The sequence below is a fragment of the Aspergillus chevalieri genome, chromosome 5 (assembly GCF_016861735.1).
Source record: "Aspergillus chevalieri M1 DNA, chromosome 5, nearly complete sequence".
NCBI classification, from domain to species: Eukaryota; Fungi; Ascomycota; class Eurotiomycetes; order Eurotiales; family Aspergillaceae; genus Aspergillus; species Aspergillus chevalieri.
In genome coordinates, this window is record NC_057366.1 from 2,612,390 (window position 1) to 2,633,082 (window position 20,693).

The window sequence follows — 20,693 nt, forward strand, 5'->3', positions numbered from 1 at the left end:
GAAGAATAGAAGAGGTAGGAAAAAGAGTGAAGTTGAACTCCGAATTTCTTTCTGCTCCCCGGATCGGCGGGCGTGGGAGCTATACCGCGCCGTGATTGGCCCGCTGCGTCATGCCGCCTTTTTTTCGCCCATTGACTGCGGTTAAGCGATCATCCCCGACTTCAATCTTCTGCTTTCGTTACCGGTTGCCAATTCTCCGAAATAGCAGAGGAAAATGTTCAAGCCTACATCGGCCCTCTTTTCGGGTCTTCTTTGGTAAGTCTGCTTTATCGCGACTTCGCTATCCCTCATAATGGATGAGCGTGGTGGTCCCGCACACTCCGCCGTCCATAGCAACAAAAGAAAACGAACACGAGACTAATCCGACTCTCATACAGGAAAACTCCATGGCGCATCTCACAACCCCAGAAAGCCCGCCAACGTAAGCGCTTACGCTCCGTCGACCGTGTCGTCGATACCCTCAGCGCCGCCCTGCAACGGAACGGACAGAGCACGAAGGCCGTTGAGCGGTGGTATGCTGAGATGCCCCGTGAGGAGGAAATGGTGCCCAAGGATAAGTATACGATCTTCGACAAGAAGGAGAAGACGTACCGGAAGGGAATTCACAGTATGTGTCGTGATAGTATTGTCTGTAGAGATGCTGACGGTGTGCGCAGAACTGCCGAAGTGGACACGAGTGAGCCAGCGAGTCAACCCTCCGGGTTTCTAAACAGGTTATCGATTACTTTCTTCGATTGCTGGGCGAAAGCGGCTACTGTCGTCGCTACGAATGCATACAGAGCTCCTTTGTACGATACACATCACAAAACACTGGCCGGGCTCTTCTTCCGAAGAAGAGGGGATACGGGCTAGAAAAGATTACAGGAAGGATATCCGGAGTTATTGGCAGTCGGGAATTTGACTTATCCACAATGTTCTATTAACCATGAGTCTATCTCAATACACAATTGGACATCTCCAAAACGAACTCGATGAAGCTACTGTTAACGTGACAAATGTAGTAAAAATAGGACACAAGAGAAACGCCCCATCCCATCAAAGCGAACTGGTTGAACAAAAAATGGCGATAACGATATGGCAGACATGAAAGCCATGAATATCTCGACCATTACTCCGATACATCTGTCCCCGTCCCAATAACCATACCAGATCAACACAATAACACAATCCCCGCTCAGCCAGGTACATTTTCTTTCTCGAAAGTCTTGGTTATAGCCTTTTGGAAAAATCGAGTCAAACCAAAGGCAATCTCCTTCGCCCGCGTCCGGTTCACTCTGCCTTCATAGACCATCTTCCGAACCCGATAACCGTGACGGACCCGCTGCCAGTCGCTCAGCGTCTCGTGCCAGCCCGTCCCACCCTCGTAGTATGCGTCCCGCTGCTTGCTTGACATCCCGAAGCCTTGTGGTGGTCTTCTGAGTATCCAGCTCGCCGGGTCGATGTGTCCGTCAGGGGGTTCGTCGACTGAGTCGTCAAATAGTTCCACGGCCCTGACCACGTCTCTCATTCCAGACGTCCTTCTCTGGCAATTGACCGCAAGTCTCCACGAATCAATCCGGGGCGTATGAGCTTTTTTGTGGGGGGCTATCGGATACTTCGGCTTGGCTTCCCAGCGCGGAGCCGGATACGGCACGTTGAATCTTGGGTCTCCCAATTGCCGTTTTTTGTCAACCGGAACTCGTGAAACGGGGTCAATAACCATCCAAGTCTTCCTATTCAACCAATGGTTGGCAAGTAGCGGGAAATGGAATGGCCTTCGTCCCGGGGTAAGTTGATCAAAGTGCCATTCAAGCTTTCGGTCCAGATTGTCCATCCATCTAATTTCCCAATTGTTCAATTTGTGCAGCGGAAGCGGGCGCCCTTTTGGTCTGAGCCGACGATGTTTCTTCTTAGGAGACTTTCCTTTTGCATCCTTTGTTCCAAGTTCTATCTGCTTCTCCGGCAATTGAAGAGGATCATCGCCGAAAGATGAGGACCAGTGTCTCCAAACGACCGTATCTATGGAAGGAAATAGATATTGTGCTCCTTGTTGAGCCGCTATTGTTCTTCCGTTGCGCTCGTCTAAAGCATCTAAAGGCGCTCGCGCTGGAGGTTGACGTTGTCTGAGGCTCGAGATCCTTTGACTGTTTTCGTTAGACAAATGGCGCGCAATCTTTTCTCTTTGCGATCGATCCAATGACCCGAATGGTGCACTATTCTCAGAAGCATAACTTCGCAACAATTCAGATGCTGGAGTGCCTGGTGGTTCTTGGAAGCCGTGATAGGTATGCTTCAGTTGGTTGGATGCCTGCAGTTCCATGCGAGCCGACCAAACTTGATATTTGCGAGAATACCGCATCTTGCGAAGTGTACGCGACGTAGCGCTAGTCTTGCATGAGGTGCTGGAGGGTTGACGCTGCCGTTGCGGATACAAATCGACCATCAGAAGACAAGGGAGAGAGACACTCTGCGGTAACCTGTTCTCGCTTATAGTTGCATTCGTGAACGGGATGCTCTTCCTGCGAGTGCGACTTGGCGGTTGAAGAGACCAGAATGGTCTGGCCTGATCAACTGGTATGCGTGGACCGTTGACCAGTTTGCCGGGAAAGCTGTTGCGAAAGGCCTCGAAGGAGCGTCGTCCATCAATAGAATCTGCGGAAGGGAACTGGTGCCGGGATCTTTTCAATCTGTCCCGATATCCCTTCGTTCTCCCATGGTACGTATGGGGCGCGTGGTATCTCTGAGAGTATGGAAAAGCGTCTGCCATCGTGGTCCGTTGGCGGTCTTCCGGGGTCCGTTTATGCCGTTCTGGGGGAGGACCACGGTTCCAAATCGTATCCGCGGTTGTGTGTTCCTTGCTCCTAAACAATTTTGGTATCCATCTCAGGAAACTCCTGTTCTGACGATACTCCTCGTGCGCTGTTTGTCCCGGATCCCACCACACCCAATGATAATCAGCCCTAGTCGTTTTCCAAGACGTCCACTCGCAGATCTTCCTCCAGCACTTCCGAAACACATTCTTGGCCGCCTCATGTTGCTGTAACGGTACCCAACCATACCACGTCCTCGCGTACCGAGTGTCAACCTTTTTCCCCTTCTTGAGCACCTTATTCCGAGTAAACCGTCGAAAACAACGACCTATCCTCCAGAACAGGACTCCAAGGACGAATATGCAAACGGTGCCAGCAAAGAGCTGTAGAAATACCTTCTTGCTGATGTGTTTCGTGACGGGGACGGGTGTTCCTGGTGTTTCTTTCGGGGATCGAGGAGGCGAAGGGTAGTGGTAATATTGTCGTGGAAGGACCGGTGCCATCAGTCGAAGGATCATTTGTGTGGCCATATGGTCCTTCTGGTAACAATATGAGGGTAAAATGGTACTTGTCTGCTCATAGTGTCCAGTTTTTTCGTTCTTCCGTAGCGGGGGAAACTTTTTCGGTTGGGGGAGTGTCCGCAGGGAAGGAGGAAGGCGTCGCTGCTGCCGTTCTTGTCGTTGTCGTAGCCGCAACCCTCGCCTCGAGTGCCGCCTTATCTTTTCTATCGGGGTAACAAAAAAGCTTAGTCGCTGGTATGTGAAACGCTTTGGCATTTTTTTGCCTCACGGGATTTTTGAGTCACCGCGCTGATAGGCTACACAGCGCTTAAAATACTCATTTTGCTCAACAGAGGCCATTATTCAGCCCTTACTTCATCAGGGAAACATTACTGGACGGAAACTGCTCGAGCTACCAAGACAATATGCGACACGGTGACAAACTAATCAAAGCCTGTATCTGCAAGTCCAGTTGTAGAATAACCGTCATCGTCGCATTCTATGAGAATATGGCTCTTATTGGTCTCGTATCCTCGTAATCATGTCAGCTTGGTTTACAATCTGGAACTCATCAACATGCGGCGACGCTGTCGATCTGTGTTACGGCCGGATAAGCACGGGAACATGATATAAGACCCTACCGATCTCGTCTACCAGAGAACAGAGCACTTTCTCTTACGAGCTTGCTCGGGTATTTTGCATCATGGCACTCCAGACGTCTAATTTCCCCGGTTTCGGGTCTGTGTTGACTGCGGTTTTGATTTCAGTGAGTAGCAACGATCCCATTTGCTGGGCTGTTGGTTAACAAACGGTCCTTGCAGACAATATTGTGTGTCCTAGGACGGATCATCTACAATCTCTACCTCCATCCCCTCAGTAGATACCCAGGCCCAAGGCTGGCGGCTATGTCCAGCTTGTACTACGTCTACTGGACAAACAACGGGCAGCTACATGCCAAGCTCAAAGACCTACATGATCAATATGGCGACGTCGTCCGCATCGAGCCCTCATCACTCGTATACAGAAGCGCACAACCATGGAAAGATATTTATGGCCACCGAAAACCCGGCACAGGTTCCTTTGTCAAAGATGACAAGTTCTTTATCCCGAGCCCCAACGGTCCGAATATCCAAACAACTTTCGATGATGCAGGGCATACAAGGCAGAGACGTCTGTTATCGCATGCATTTTCCGAAAGGGCGTTGCGAGAGCAAGAATCGATCATTCAGTCGTACATCAACATGCTCATAGATAAGCTCCATAGAGAAATCGCTTTGCACCGCGAGACGGTCGACATATCCAGATGGATTACCTATACGACCTTTGATATCATTGGTGATTTGGCATTCGGGGAATCATTCGATTGTCTCCGTAATAACGGCTATCATCCGTGGGTATCGATTCTTTTTGACAGTATCCGGATAGCAACATTCATGAGGACCATTCTAATTTACCCCCTGCTCGCATTCCTGGTAACCTGGATTATCCCTAAAAGTATGAAAACGAAAAGTGATCAGCACTACCAAATGAGCAAGGAAAAAGCGAATCGCCGTCTTGCGACAAAGACCAGTAGGCCAGATTTTACCTCGTGCATCCTGAGATACAATGACGAGCGAGGAATGACACACAAAGAAATCGAATCGAATGCAGCTTTTCTCATTATCGCTGGGAGCGAAACAACAAGCACCGCGCTCTCGGGATGTATATATTATCTTCTGAACTACCCCGATACATACCGCAGGCTGGTGGACGAAATCAGAGACAGTTTTCACTCACAAGACGACATCACTATCCTTTCTTCCGCAAAATTTCCGTACTTAACCTGTGTTCTGGAGGAGACACTCCGTTTATATCCACCAACGCCGGGTATAATTCCCCGACGGGTTCCCAAGGGTGGTGCCGTTATTGACGGCAAATTCGTCCCAGAAGGAGTATGAAGCCTCAAAAGTCTCACCGTCCGTTCCCCGTCAGTATTTAACAAACCTCAGGTATCTGTATCAGTAGCTTATTACTCTGCCTTCCGAGCACGCTCCAACTTCACAGGACCCGAATCATTCATTCCGGAACGGTGGCTAGACAATAAAGATCCAAAATTCGCATCTGACAATAGAGGCGCTTTCCAACCATTCTCCTACGGACCCCGGAACTGTCTCGGACAGAAGTAAGTTTAAACACAAAGCTAGTGCTGTTGTGTTGCTAACCTCTCTAGCATGGCTTACGCCGAAATGCGCGTCATTTTGGCGAAACTCTTGTGGAACTTTGACATGGAACTTAGGGACGAATGTCGTGACTGGTTGAATCAGGTTTCGTATAGTCTTTGGCAGAAGACGCCGTTGATGGTGACTTTGAAGCCGGTGAAGCGCTGAAAATGGACTAGAATAGACTTGTATAGGATGATCGCAGACAGAGACATGCGGCTGTTGTTATTGGAGTGGATATGTTCGTCTTTTTCTCCAATTGATGAGGGTATCCAAGACTGGCGAGAGAATATATGCGTCAAGCAAGCAATCTTGTGATTGTCGGAAGATGATAGAAAGGAAGAAAATAATACAAAAAAGGAAAAAATAATAAAAACAAATGAAAAAAGAAAAAGAAAAAAAAAGAAAGGCCCCAATCGCGACTCGAACGCGAGACCTCCTCGATATCAGATCGATAAACCCGAACGAGGAATCATACCACTAGACCATCGGGGCTGATTCGATTACAAAATCTGATTTGAGGAAGGAATTTATAATATATAAATGATACTTTTGGCGATTGTTTCGTTCCGTGGTAAGATGTTGGAGTATCTGGTAGAATCCAGGGTTTTTCTTTGTTGCTATGTATATTACAGTGTTCTGTAGATGTCTGAAGTCGATGGAAACATCAATGAGCTTCCTTGCCTAGGCGCATATCAAACTGATCATCATGGATCATGAAAAACGACCCAGGCAGATCTAATCTCGTAAACCATGTTGGAATTATTACGGCAGAATCCCGGAGACGCTTTTAACTACAGTGGTACATAATCAATGCCCCATTTCGCAAAGTATCGCAGAGTATCGTAGCTCCGTCCACCCCAATATCATCAAAGTTCCCGTAAGACTTCTTCCCCTCTGGGCTCTCCTCAACAACCCGGCGGCATTCCTGCCCCCCTTTCTCAAATGGAACGGAGCATTTAGCCTACTGCCCTGAGCCTGTCGCCGGAGTTCTCGTTTGTGGGCGCGCACCTGCCGGCTGTGATTTCGACTCGCACAGCGTTGTTTTTTGCGCTGGTTTTGGGCTTCGAGGGTTTCGGGATTGGGGCAGGTGATGAGGCTTTTGAGCCAGGTTAGCATTTATGTCGTTTCTCTTTAACTAATGTGATTTTGGTGTTCTATTTTCAAACACCAGGAAACGCTTACGCTCATATACCTGGGTCAAACAATCACCTATCTATACGTGGAAACTTCAGCATCGATAAAGTGTGCCTTGCCTATTCCTTCCAGAAATGGAGGAAGCGGATAACCTCCAAGCTCCCACTTCTACTCGCCATTTCATATACAGGTCTGCCCACTTCGGATCCTTTCGTGAAGATGCGCGAGTACATTCGCCGCCTTGCCGAGCTTTATGTTTGGACTCGTGCTGGCAAGCCGGCCGATCAAGACAGCTGGGGGCCGTACTTAGTCCATCTAAGAGATACCCAGATGGTGGTACAGGAGTTTCTCGACACGGAGCCCTTCGCCGGCACCGGCTCAGAAAGATACGCCCCTTTCCCTTCCCTCGAGAACTACTTGAGTAAAACTATAAGAACTCTTCGTCAACTCGACATTCTTAAGAAGTTTGTTCGGTCGCCGCGTTCTCCCCAGCTTTTTTCTTTGCCCTTCAACATCTTGAAGCAACCATCAATCTCCACAAAGAGTATTGTGATCCCTCAAACAGCCAGTCATTGGGAGGACGTCCTCGATCGTGCTGCGGGGATTTAATATGATTTGTATGAAATGGACATGGAGGTGATCGGATCGGATGCTGCCTATTGTTAAGCTAGTGCGGGCCTAACCAGCGCGCTACTATATATCTCGGTTCCCGAGCATGATGAGCGTCCGCTCACAATAGCGGTCTTTTCGGCCCAACGGTAGAGCTTCTGAGCTAGGGCAGATGGTGGTGCGTTTGAAGGCCGAAGAGGGAGAATTTTGGGAGGATGTTGTTGACGATCGGTGTGTGCGCTGCGTGCGTTATTTGGGTACTGATCCCCTTCACGTCTACTCATTCAGCGGTCATGTGCGCCTATATGGCTAGGGAGACGATTGCAAAGAATACAGCGATTCATTATGAACTCAAGATTGCCAAGGCAATGAAAGGGGGCAACACGATTTATTCGTACATCGGTGTCTCCAAACTTTCTTGCCGGGGTTGCGAGGTCTGGTTGAGAGCTTTTAGGTCTTTCCTGGAGATGCCGGAGTCCGGGAAGTGATAGCCATAATTGCTTTCCGTTATTTTCTGGCCTTTGTGCGGGTCGGGCTGTTTGTTCAGGGAAAGGTGTCCGCTGAGTGTGGAAAGTGGATTCGATTGAGAATGCGGAGGGTATGCTGGGGACTTTTCCAACGAGTCTTCTCTGGAATGTTTTCCCTAAGTCTCAGTAGCACATATGAAGAATGCCTACACATAATATCTATTATGACCAAGGCCATGTTGTAGTCAGTAAGTAGCGTACAAGGATTCACCTGGACAATGAATTGGTTCGGTTTTCAGCGACATTGAAGCAGTAATATGGGAGTACCGGTTGATGCTCAATGGCTTGTTCCTACAAAGAATCTTGCTGATATTTAGAGAAACACACTCCCAGTCAAGATGTTAGAAACATAGAACTAGGAGGATCATGCCAGTCAGTTCACGTACCGGTTCTATGTCGGACCATGGCGATCGATTTCAAAATACCGCAAGGAGTCAATGGACCATCCAACATGATAAATGACAAAAAACGCAAGACTCGCAAGCTGCCCCCTTTGCAGTAATAATGCAAAGCCCAGAATCAACTTGAGGACATGTCGCAATGATTGCCATCGTCATCTGCAGAGAGTCATAGAATCATCCAGAGCTTCTGTAGGCAGTTACATTCCGGCCCCATGTGTAAACGAAGAAACAACATGGTAACAAGTCATTATTTGATGTTTGCTTTTCATGACCGTCAATGTGCTTGTTCAGCAAACGCAATAGTAGCAAGGGTTTCCGCCGTATCAAGATCCGGATATTCACCGCCACAATTCGGAGCCGGGGACCTCCAAGCCACATGTGGCTTGTTATTGCATTCACCGGTCCGATCAAAAGAAGCCGCTGTTTGGCGTTGTTGTCAGTCGTTTTTACACTGCAGCGCATTGCACCGCACGACAGGAGGAAGGGGCAAGGAGAAAAATTCAAGCCCCGAAATAAACAGATAAGTACATACAATTGGATGTACCGAGATTTCACCGTGTGGAGATTGATATTATAATCACTCGTGGCCATATGCACGCTGCCGAACTTGGAGTCTCCATTAAGCAATGGTTCTAGACGATGTGGGGAGAGTGGCTACTAGCTTGCCGATATAGGAGCATGGTGAGCAAATCCCGGATGAACATGGTTGGTAGCATCGTGAACTCGTAAGGAGAAAAGGTCTAAAGCGACAAAAGTCACCAGAGCCAGTAAGCAGTGTGCTTATCGAACATAATTCGAGACTCGCAATGCCGCAAGGAACGTATAGTCCCTGCACAATTGATTGGTTCAATGCTGATAATCCCAGATAGATTTACAGAAATCCTTGTTCCCTGAACTCCGGACGAGCGGATATGCACGTCCTCCCATGTGGAGAGCGCATCAAAAGAGCGTAGCAGATCTGCTCTATGGAAATCCCTGGAAACGGAAAAATGGTGGGAAGAGTATACTGAGAAATTTCGCAGTGCAACCTCTAAATGGAAAGAGAAACGAGGAACCAAGGCAGCAGTAATCGAGTAGAGACAAAAAATAGACCCTCGCAGAGTGAAGATGTGATGGTGGAGATGATGCTGTTGAATCTGTAGATCACTTGAGGCTGAAGTGGGCGGCGGTGGAGGTCTATGTGGCTAATGTGGCTAGTACAGTGTGGCGAAGTACGCCGGTGTGGCTTGTCGGGTGTTCCGGCCCTTTTCGTTGCCGTTGTTCATTCCCCCTGGCTCTTCTTACAGATACGCTAGGATACGCTAGGGACTTGCTGGGAAGAGCGTTGAGTAGCTTTTGCTCCCTGGCTTTTGATTTCTCAGATCGCTCATTGTCTGACCGCTATGGATGGATTGGATCTTCCGGTGCTAAATCCCCTACGAATGTTCAAGCCTTGTGGTAGAGCCACCATCTCACGCGGGATTTATCTTCAAGGATTTCCAGATGCATTACGCAGGTTGCCTTCATATTGTGGCAGCCTGGAGCTAACCGTCTTGTTTTGCTCGATAACTCAGCTGTTTGAGCAGGGGCCAAGTTTGCAAGTGGTAGATCTCAAAGCACAAAACTTAATCGCCCTGACTAATGCATGATAGTTGAGAGCAGGGACCATCGACGTGGATGTTCGAAGAACTCATGGACCCCCTAGCCCCATCACATTGATCCCACCCTGCCCAGGAAGGAAAGTGGAACTAAATACCGCGTGAAGAGGCAAAGAACAGACCAGCTTGATAAGCGCTGATGAAAATACTACAGCCTAAGGCTTCCGCATTCCCCGTTCACACCTGGTTCGTCGGGTTGGTATTACCGATTATTTCAATTGCAACAATTGGCGATCTCGTTTATCTGTCTGTGTGGAGTTATCGCGCCATGTGGAGCAACAATAAGGTTCTACTTGTGCCTCCACTTTTTCACCCGCCGCTTTCGCTGTGGGTGCGCCACACCGATAGGATATTCACACCGATAGAATAAAAATCCATCTCATCATACCCATCATCTTTACTATTCAATAGACATCGTCTACCATGCCTACTGAACGCGAAAATATCGAAGAACAAATTAAAAATGCCATTGCCACGTACGAACGCGATAAATCACAAAAAATTCGCCCTCTAGCAGAGGCATTTGATGTGCCTTACCAACGGCTCCTTCGACGCGTCAAAGGGCTACCTGGGCGAAATTCTACCAAGCCAGTTAACTATGCACTTGATAAGCATCAGGAGAATGCACTCAAGCACTGGATTGAGCGATTAGATCAAGCTGGAGTGCCTCCAACAGCTAAAAGGATAGAAAAAAGTGCCAACTTGATCCTACAGCGTGCCCATACGGACCCAACTATCCCTCCCAAAAAAGTCAGCAAAGAATGGCCATATCGCTTTCTTGAACGCTTAGGACCTGAATATACACGGCTTAAACAAAGGCCAAGGGATCCAAAGCGCCTACAATCTCAGGATCTTGGGATAATTCAGAACTGGTATGATCGGTTAGAGATCCTCCTTAAACAGTATCAGATCCAGCCCCAGGACCTCTATAATTTCGATGAAATTGGCTTTATGGAGGGCCAGGGCCGTGGAGAAGTGGTAATCACTAAATATCCATCAAGAGCGCAACATCCTGGTGCCTCTTTTTCTCGTGGTTTAATCTCTGTTGTGGAGTGTATTTCTGCAGATGGATCGGTCCTTCCTCCCTGCATCATTCTCCCGGGAAAGGGCCATCTAGAGGACTGGTATACGCATTCAGATATGCCAGGAAACTGGATACTGGGCGTCTCACCAAATGGCTATATATCCGATGAAATAGCCTTTGAATGGATTAAACATTTCGACAAGCATACTAAGCAGCGATGTGTGGGTTTAGACTCTTTTCTTTATTGATCACATAGCAGTCAAGGCTAACTATTTCTTATTTAAATAGGCTGGTGTTTATCGGCTGCTTCTTATGGATAATCATGGATCTCACCTCACGTATGAATTCATTGAATACTGCGAGAAGAATCGGATTCTTCTCTACTCCTTCCCACCACATGCAACCCATTTTTTGCAGCCTTTAGATGGAAAGCCATTTAAACAGTACAAACACTATCATGGGCAGGCTGTCACTGAGGCTGCTATACTTGGATGGAGTGATTTTGAGAAGCGGGAGTTCCTTACAGTACTACCAGGTATTCGGAAGGAGACATTCAAGACCCATACTATCCAATCAGCCTTTAGAGATTGTGGAGTCTTCCCTTTTGACCCCTCTCCTGTTATGGACGATCTGGAGAAACAAGCAGAGCCCATTCCAGATCTACAAATATGGGATGGTGACTCTACCTCTAGTGGTTCCGCCCAGAGCTCTCCTAAAACCATCAGGCAACTCCGGAAAGAAATCTCTAAGGCTCGGGCATCCTTGGATAAGATTGATGGTCATCTAGCTGCTTTATCACCAGGCTTAAATAGGCGTTTGGAGAGGATATTTAGTGGTGGTCTAACTCAGGCGGAATCCAGTGATCAAACAGCCATGGAGTTGGACCGATATCTCAAGGCTGCAGCACACCAATCTAAGCCAAAATCTCGTCGACAAGTTCCTGGACTTAGCCACTCTGGTGTACTATCAGTGCAGGATGCCAACAGGCGAATTGGTGCCCGAAAGAAGGCAGAAGAAAAGAAGGAAGGGCGGCGACTTGAACAGTCTATTAGGACTTCTTTGGCCACCACTCACCGCAGATATGACCGATTGGAGCTATGGATGATGGGAATTGATGAAAATGCCGACCAGGAAACTATTGATAGTATTTTAAACAAAAACCGATGAATATAACATGTGTTATTAGACATCCATATAAGGGTATATGATATTATTATTCTATCGGTGTGAATATCCTATCGGTGTGGCGCACCCACAGCGAAAGCGGCGGGTGAAAAAGTGGAGGCACAAGTACCCTCCAATCTCCTGGCATGGCGTATTCCTGCCGTGATCTGATGCCGCATTATGCAAGATTTCCTGGGTTTCCTGGAACCTGGTTCCTACAATGAACTCCATATTCGGCTAGCTACCTCCATGCTAGTCGCTGTGTTGACGCGTCTGGAAAAAGAAAATGGAGCAACAAACTCAAATCAGAAAGCCGGTATTACGTTCTGGCCACCAATATCGCCTTGCTGATATTGCTTCCCAGGACACCGTGCAGTACTATTGATGTGCATCAAGCAATACTAGTGTCAGATCCTTTTACAAACCTTTATCTTGATCATAAAGAATTTATTGCCTTCAGTGTGCTTGCTGTGGCAAAAGATTCATGTCCAATGCATGTGTTCTTTTGTTAAAGTGTTGGAGTGCGGATGTACAGTTACAACGGTTTGCATGGCATAAGAGATTGAGTTTGTATCCGAAGGTATAAAGCCTCCCCGGATCCCGTCAAGATTTACTTCAAGCTTATCCCAAACTCTGATCTCCTGATATCATCTCTACCACCACTTCCATCTCTAAACCAATAGCTTCTGTTGGCTTTCTTTTCTTTTCTTTCCCTTCACTTTGATTCCGCCCAAGTCTTCATTTATTGTACCTTCCTGGACAGTAAAAAATTATTCTTTCCCTCCCCCGCATCTCTTACAACAATCACCAAAACATATCATCACAATGGTAGTAACCAACGGTACAAACGGATGCTCCAGCCGCGAATACGGCATGACTTTCGAGATCAGTCCCCCAACCGCCGTCCGCCCCGGTGTCCCCTTCACCCTCCCCGTCATCGTGGCCGTCCGATCAGGAAACCCAGGAAATGGCACTGACCAACTTGCTGCCAATGTGTGTTTGAAGAACGAATCCGGCACAAGTGTCTCAGCTCTAGGAGGTCCTCTTACCTCCAGCGTGCGCAGCCGCAATGGAAACACCACCAGCGGTTATGCGAGGTTCAGTCCTCTTACTATCTCGCAACCAGGTCGGTACAAGTTGCGGGTTATGTTGGGTGCTGCTTCGCAGTGCGGAGTCATGACCAAGGAATATATCGACTCGGGAGTTATTACTGTTGATGCAGGGGCTCCGGCATCCCAGAGACCAAGTATGTATTTTTTTTTTTCCACTGGATTTGACTATAACTAACAGAATACCAGCTGCGGCACAGGTCTCCAAGCTCCGAAGCTTGATTACGGAGAACATCGACATAACAGGCGCGGAAATTGCGGCGTGGCAGCAGGCTTGATTCAGATTTCTCCCTTTCCTTTCTTTGCTGCTGTTTTGTTAGATTCAGAGCATTGGCGTTGGTTCTGTCCAAGGTTTACCAAGAGCTGGATTCTTTGAAGACCGGAGTGCTTTTCTTGGAGATTTGCAGCGTATATAATTCTGGCTACGAGAGACTTCAAAGAATGAGGATACGCTAGAGGGTTTGTTTTCAATCTGTGACTGGTTATGATGAGTTATATCTTTTTTCGGGGGTTTTTGCGAGTTATTCTTGTCAATGCAGTGCGATAATTAATTAATTCTGTCTACCTAATGGCTCCCTCTACCCCCTTCTGGTTCGGTAGTCTCCAAATTCTCCCACTTTCAACCATAACCTTCACTATGGTAAAACATTCCTGCGGCCACTAGGCTACGGACATTTGGTCAGCTCATGCATTGCAAATGCAATCGATTGCTCCCGGGCGATCACACCGTTTGTGGATTCCGCCACTCTGACGACCTATTGAACTGCTTCCGAATATTCTCCGCAACGGTAAATGGTGCGACATGTGTATGCTATTATGTAGATCGGAGGCGTGTTGGAGGTTCAGAGATAGTAAGGTAATTTGGTTCAGAACTCTGAAACAGGGATACGGGCTTTGGATGCATGTCTTCTTTTCTTTCGTTCATTAGATAGTTACTGGTATGGATCAGTGGAATCAATGGAAATCAAATTGCTAACCGTTCTTTTTCTTATTACCCTTCTCTCTGTGTCCGTATATGTGTTTTTTTTTTTTTTTTTTGAACACCACGGAAACTGGGTTGATTGAAAAGCCCCAGTCCAGCTCAATATTTCTACGGTATATTTAATAGGAAGGCTTTAGAATACGATTAATCGAGAGTGGCTTTGCATGAGCAGTCTGCAAGCACAAGATTATATATAAACGCTCAGCGGGACCTTGTACCGACCATTACTCCGACATTACTCCGACTGATATTGCAAGATCTTTGCAACACGGAAATGTAGAATGCAAAATAAACATTCTATAGAATAAAAATGAGGCGTATGAAAAAAAGAGGCTAAGTGAAGAATGGTACGACGGTGAAGGGGCAAAAAGAAAAAAAAAAAAGCCAATAGACCATTAGGCGTGCGACATGGCCATACCCATACCTCATCGCATGGACTAATCAGAACGTTTTGTATAGCCATAAGAAGAACAGGCATGCTTTGCGAGTACAGATAGATTTATGCCTATACATTTAATATACGCCTTGAAAGACGAGGAACGGGGGCTGGAAGCATTGGAGGAGGCAAGTAGAACAGGAGAAGGATAACAGGGAGGGTAGCCTAAGCTGAGAATTAGCCTAGGTCACACCCACCCTGCTCCGAAAAAACAAGGAGAGCACTCTGCTCGAAAGCCCTGCGCATACAGGCTGCCTGGGGCGAGGAAAGGGATTAGAAAGATTATAGAAGGGGGTGTTACCTCAGGAACTTATAAGGACAAAAGACCGTAGAATAGCTGCCGGCCTCGAGTCCATAAATCATGGTCTGTCATAGCTCTAGGGCTCGGTATGGACAATAACCTTGATTAAATAATAATAATAATAATATACGCCTTGGATACGATGCCCCGAGACGAAGCAGGTTCTACAGCCAGCAGTATAAGCTACGAGAAGAAATATAAAGATAAGATGAAGACAAAAAAATGATTCGTAATTCGTAAATTGTTACGCACAAACATTCATCAACTAGATACATAATCTGGCAACCACATCAACAAAGGAAATTATTGACGATCCATAGAGGGCGGTAACACATGTCACCCCTCGGAAATGTCCGTACATGCAGGATACACGTTTGTGGTGGCCAATGACCAGTAAGGTCGAACAGCGGAAGAAAGAGCCGCATGCGATCCATTGGACTGCTGTTCGTCGCGTCAGGTATCAACTGGGCGGGATGTACAATTGTCATCAGAGCTCGAATTCGACTGGTCGCCGAAAGCCCAATTGCTAGTGTTCGTAGGAAATATTCGTGTTTGTCGAATATGCAAATGTTTGTTTGTATCGCGTACTCGGTACAAGGAACAGCACAGCACACGTTCAGCCCTCGTTTCCGTGGTGGTTGTGGTGACGGAGTCGCTCGACACCACCGCGAACGGTATCGCGCAGACTGAATCCTCCGAACAGCCAGTCGTTCGAGTGACGACCGTAGTGGTTCACGGTGCCATTGTAGCGGCGGTAGTCGTCGCTAGTCTTTCTGGAGTGACGGACGTGCTTCCGAGAGTGAGAGTCGGAGCGGGAAAGACTGCTGAAGGAAGAGCGGGGAGACATCTGGACGGGACTGGCGGATCGTTGAGTCATTCTGGGGAGGTTGACCAGAGTAGTGCTGGTGGAAATATCGCTAGGAGTCGGAGATTTAGGACGAGAGGAGTGTTTTTGGTTTGTGTTGATTGAAGTAGAAGAGAGGTAAAGACCGCGTTCCGTGTTATTATACTGTTTGGAAGACTGGGCCTGCTTTTGCATAGCTTGGTAGGATGTAAAACAGTGAGAGAAAGCAAGGAGAAAGCTGGAATAGACCCGGTATTTATGTTTCTCCACGAATTCTCCTCGGGGATAGCCTTACAACCCGCCTATCAACCCAATCAGCCTATCAGCGTCCGTGCTTCTGCGCTAAAACGCGTAGTGACCCTGGGGCATGGAAGCCTAGACACCAATCAGCCAATCAAACACCGCCAGCACGTGCCAGGGACCCGCAAATGGGGTCAACTGTGCCGCTAGCGGTGAAAAGGTGGGGAAATACGCCCGTTCTGCCCTGTAGGGCAGACTCTTGGCCAATCAGGGGGAGTCTGCCTGTCAAAGAGCCTCAATTTCACCGCTGCCTGCTGTCCGTCCGCTATGCAGGTTAATGTGTTTGTACGAAGTACGGCAATGGGATAATCATATTTGTCTGCGCTCAGTCAATGCTGCAATCAAGTATCAATATAGCCGTATGACTCACTTGCTACTTATCTTGAACTTTGCATGGAGGTGACCATGTACTTTGTCCTCCGTGTTCAAACTGTACTCAGAGTACTCTATACTCAAGCTACATGATACGTCACACTGTCCCGTCTGATAATCGGGATCGTCTGGATGACTTGTCCTTATTGGACCATGCGAGGGGATTTCCTTCTATCGTCATTCGAGAATCGGAACTGCTTTGCCGGTTGGCTCCCACGGACCGGATTTTGATTCTTCCTCTGAGATTGCCCGGAATTACTCCGCGGCGTATTCCTACATGGAGTGTACGGAGTACTCAGTAGCGAATTTGTATGGTGTGAGTATATACAAGTAAATATCTTGGTACTTGCACGGAATAGGAACATGGTACCATCCCCGTATCCATGGCTCAGTCAGATCCCTGCGCTTCTATTTTTTCTCCCATGGCTCCAACATGACTGCTTGTTCCGTAGGGCTGATGATCTCCATCTTATCTCATCACAGGCAGCGAAATTTCTGACACATTCTATCTTTAACTCTTCACTGTTTCTATTTCAGTCGATTCTCAAAGCACCAACGGATTTAGCCGTCATGGACGTTCCGAATGAAGAAACCAGCTCCGCCCTTTCCCTCTGGGACACACACTGACCGGCGACAGCAGATGAGCACGTATCCCGGCCCCGGAATCCGCTCAGGAGAAGAAAATAACGCTTATTTTGCGGACTGCCTCTGTACCTTGAGAGGGGGGGGCATATTGGAGGCTGGTCCACTTGTTTTCCGGCTTCCTGCGAGACTTTTGCCCACGGGGAAGGCAAGAGTTGGTAAATGTTCACCCCACTTGATGTGCGCAGCATTAACCAAGTGCATAGAGACATGTCTAGTCATACCAGCTAAACGCACTCGTTTACCTCCCATGGCACCTGGACTTTGTCAACTCGAACCCGTCACAGCAGATAATACTCCATTTCGATTTACGCGGAGGGCCGAAGTGCACTTTCCGACAAGTCAAACAAGAACCTCCTGTGGGCCATATTCCCTGGCACTGTGATTTTCATGTACGGTACTCATAGTATTGGCTTTCTGTTTTAAGACCCATCTCCCTCCACCTCTTCCATTGCTGCAGAAAGTTGCCGGTCTCGCATGCTACATCACAGATAATTGAAATCACTCAGGCCCGGAATCCCGATATACCACATCGGCCGGTTAAGAATTCAACTGGCTGCTGGGAGTGATTACAAATATCGCGAGGGCGATGTTGGTTCGACCTTCAACCAGTTATTCTCTGGCTTCCTGACCACCTGTTGGCGGATTCTGGGTGGCACTGCCGAACAGGGGCTTATCCGTAAGGTTGTTCCTGTCATTCTACAGCAGCGAGAAAATCTCTCACTGGTTGATCCACTCCTACAACATTTGGTGTCTTGAGAACTTCTAGTTACGTATTAGAAGGCTGAGTGCGTCGACAACTTTGTCAAGGGACTTGATGATAATGATTAAGGTACGATGCGAGAGGCTCACGCTATATTCAGGTGCTTCAGGCCCGTGATGCGTCTTGTTCAGTCTTGAGACTCCACGTACATTATTGTCTGTCAAGATTCGCACTGTTACCTCATGGAGGACATTGCCCTGAATGCTATCCGTTACCCGAACAGTATTGACTTGGACGTGTTGGCACGCACATCTGCTGAGTTTTTAGCGGGCGCTATGCCATTTGACGAGGAATCAAGTAAGCCAGACTCGGGCTTTAGCTCCAACGATCTTGATTAGGCTCATGACCAAGCTGTTCATGCTGTCGCTGCTCGACTAGAAGAGTTGGTGTCTGCTTCTAGCCTCGGCCGGTTATTATGGTGAGCCAGACGATTGATGTGTTTGTGACTGAGGGGACGGGTTTGGGAAGGTGTTTTGGGAAGATTTAGAAGAGATAAGGTGCGAGTCTCATGGCTTCTTCTATGGAAAGTGCCGAGGGAGGTATCCAGACAGGAAAGGGATGATGATGTTCGCTACGATATTTGAGTTCTCCATCTTCGTTTTTTTTTTTTTTTTTTTGCGTTCAACAGTTGTTATTGGCTTGTGTTAGAGTTTCTGAAAATCTCCGATTATTGTACCTTTCATCCAGACTGGTATTAATGTTTGTTTCTGCCTCTACTAGTTTCCAACGTGGAGTATCTGCTCGTTATGGTCACAAATTGTCACAATAGTCTATGGATCTTTTCGTCAAATTATAATTGAATTGGGCGTGCAATAAGGCAAGCACAATCGCACATAAACAACTTGTTCTCAGCTACTAAGAGAAAAGCCGCGCTGAGTTTTCTAACCCAGAAGACGGAGTACGGGAATACCGGACGCCACGGAGATTCGGGTGTACGTCATCTGAAGCATTTCTCGTAGATTAACAAGAGCTAAAGTGCTCCCCATAGCTGCCGAAACTCACCAGGTCTAGGAGACTGCTTTTGATAACTGTAATGAGAAGCCAAGGGGAAAGTTGTCTTACACAGCCGCATGTTCAAAATCGCATAAATTGGTCAAATCGAGACCCTAGTCTAGTCTATACACTTTCTCAGTCCTACCGAATGTGAAGTATGTACAGGTCACAGCCAGCTACAAAAACGGCCAGAAGACAAGTCTCTAAAGACAAAGAACAAGCTTCCCGGCCTGTTTTCTCTGTCAAATATACTCAACTGCTTCCTCGGCCTTTTCAAAAGGAAATGTTGAGTATCAGGTCGTCCAGTTGCACCTTGGTAGCTGACAGTTTGTTAGTTCAGTCAAACCAAGAGAAGTAAATGAAAACTTGCCTCAAAATAACCCGTCGATCAATCATAATCGGAACGAGCTCAGCCAGGTCTTGGGGATTCTGCTTGCCGAGATACCCAACTTGGCTAACGATCCCACCCCTTCGAGTACATTTCATAGACTGAACCAATGACGGGGTACCGCCATTTTTAACCACAATGTCAACACCAACACCATCAGTAAGCCTTAGGACTTCCTCATGCCACGCTGGTATTTTGGAGTATTTGACTGTCAAAAGTGGTGGATTGGAGTGTTTCTCCTTCATCTTTTCCAGTTTGCGATCGCTCGAAGATGTCAAGATCACTTGAAGGCCCGCGGCTCAAGAAAGCTTAAGTGCAAACACACTGGCACCACCAGTTCCTTCGAGTCTAAGTATCAATAACTCCTACATATCTCCAAGTGGCGAGGCACATACCTTGAATCAAGACAGTCTGACCGATACTCATGCCCTTTAGTGCCGACCATGCAGTGACTCAAGCGCAAGGAATTGTTGCAGCGCTTACAAAGTCAAGATGATCTGGAAGTTTGACTACAACCTCCTCGTCGAAAACAACATGGTCCGCCATAACACCATCTTCATCGGCAGCTAGCCAGGAGCCACCTAGCTCTCGCCCAGTTATGTACTTTTGTGTCGATGATAGGGACCACTTTGTCCCCGACAGCAAGGTTCTTCACCTTTCAGCAGTAGCAACCACTTCACCTGCTGCATCATTGCATAGTATAGCGTTCGGTAACACGGGCCAAGGATTTCCACCGTTCGCGATGTTAGCGTCCCGGTAATTCAGCGAAATAGCATGAATCTTTATCAACACTGATGTAAGACCGAGAGGAGGCAGAGTTTCCTCCACATACTTCAACTTCGGTGTGCCCGGGGTGTAGTCGTCGGTCCGGCGAAATGCCCGACGGGTTATGATCGTAGCGTTTGTCATGGTTGGGAAGTGATACGGCTCGTATATGAGGATAGCAGTATCAGCGACGTATAGTGAGATCGTGTGGAAGATCTTTTTAATATTATATAGTTGTCCTCACACTGTTCACACTGCAAACGGCGTGGAGTGGTTCTTTTTAATATCCGATTGGGAATACCCCACAGCCGCAGTTAAAACTGGGTCAAGTTAGCGATGCACCATATTCCGGCCGTGTCCCGGCCCTCCCGATCCTTGTCCCTTGAAGTACAGGAGCGACTCCAGGATATTTTATATCATATATCGTACTTCGGCTCTTGTACCCGAGATTCCCTTTTCTTTGAACCGTTAATAAGCTAAATTCCGAGCATACTAGCCGACTCTATCGAAGATGCTACGACTTATCCTATTTCCCACTAGAGCTGCTTCTCGAAACTTAGATATATTCCTGCCCCGCCTCCCGCCAATTTCTGGCCTGATACTATACTTCTTATCTTTTACATTGTCTCTAAACTACACCACATTCCCTTGACATTATAAAGACGGCCTTGTTAGGACAACATATCTTTCGCGGCACCCCTTATATCACTGGCACCGCCTCAGCGACGCTGCTGGCAGCTGATCTTGAACTGAGCTTCTTGGGGGGGGGGCGCGTTGATCCAAGGACGGGCGAGGTCATTGATCGGTTCCAT

The 20,693-nt window shown here is 47.6% G+C and overlaps 6 protein-coding genes and 1 non-coding gene across 7 annotated transcripts; 4 read left to right on the forward strand and 3 right to left on the reverse strand.

Moving 5' to 3' along the window:
• Nucleotides 1–214: 214 nt before the first annotated feature.
• On the forward strand, nt 215–709 carry ACHE_50931S (mitochondrial 54S ribosomal protein mL60; the record flags this gene model as incomplete). Its single annotated transcript, XM_043280702.1, has 3 exons — nt 215–255; nt 378–607; nt 657–709. 3 exons carry the CDS (start codon nt 215–217, stop codon nt 707–709), a joined length of 324 nt encoding a protein of 107 aa, XP_043138255.1.
• Nucleotides 710–1,174: 465 nt separating this feature from the next.
• ACHE_50932A (uncharacterized protein) lies at nt 1,175–3,307 on the reverse strand (the record flags this gene model as incomplete). Its single annotated transcript, XM_043280703.1, has 1 exon — nt 1,175–3,307. The coding sequence occupies one exon, from the start codon at nt 3,305–3,307 to the stop codon at nt 1,175–1,177; it is 2,133 nt and encodes a 710-aa protein (XP_043138256.1).
• Nucleotides 3,308–5,895: 2,588 nt separating this feature from the next.
• ACHE_t50013A lies at nt 5,896–5,982 on the reverse strand. Its single transcript has one exon. It is a non-coding gene; the product is annotated as a tRNA-Pro (tRNA).
• Nucleotides 5,983–6,843: 861 nt separating this feature from the next.
• Nucleotides 6,844–7,233, forward strand: ACHE_50933S (uncharacterized protein; the record flags this gene model as incomplete). The annotated part of the gene is made up of 1 exon (XM_043280704.1): nt 6,844–7,233. One exon carries the CDS (start codon nt 6,844–6,846, stop codon nt 7,231–7,233), a length of 390 nt encoding a protein of 129 aa, XP_043138257.1.
• Nucleotides 7,234–10,221: 2,988 nt separating this feature from the next.
• ACHE_50934S (transposase) lies at nt 10,222–11,989 on the forward strand (the record flags this gene model as incomplete). The annotated part of the gene is made up of 2 exons (XM_043280705.1): nt 10,222–11,043; nt 11,111–11,989. The coding sequence occupies 2 exons, from the start codon at nt 10,222–10,224 to the stop codon at nt 11,987–11,989; spliced, it is 1,701 nt and encodes a 566-aa protein (XP_043138258.1).
• An 822-nt stretch (nt 11,990–12,811) lies between these two features.
• On the forward strand, nt 12,812–13,373 carry ACHE_50935S (uncharacterized protein; the record flags this gene model as incomplete). The annotated part of the gene is made up of 2 exons (XM_043280706.1): nt 12,812–13,232; nt 13,285–13,373. 2 exons carry the CDS (start codon nt 12,812–12,814, stop codon nt 13,371–13,373), a joined length of 510 nt encoding a protein of 169 aa, XP_043138259.1.
• Nucleotides 13,374–15,430: 2,057 nt separating this feature from the next.
• ACHE_50936A (uncharacterized protein) lies at nt 15,431–15,853 on the reverse strand (the record flags this gene model as incomplete). Its single annotated transcript, XM_043280707.1, has 1 exon — nt 15,431–15,853. The coding sequence occupies one exon, from the start codon at nt 15,851–15,853 to the stop codon at nt 15,431–15,433; it is 423 nt and encodes a 140-aa protein (XP_043138260.1).
• Nucleotides 15,854–20,693: the final 4,840 nt, after the last annotated feature.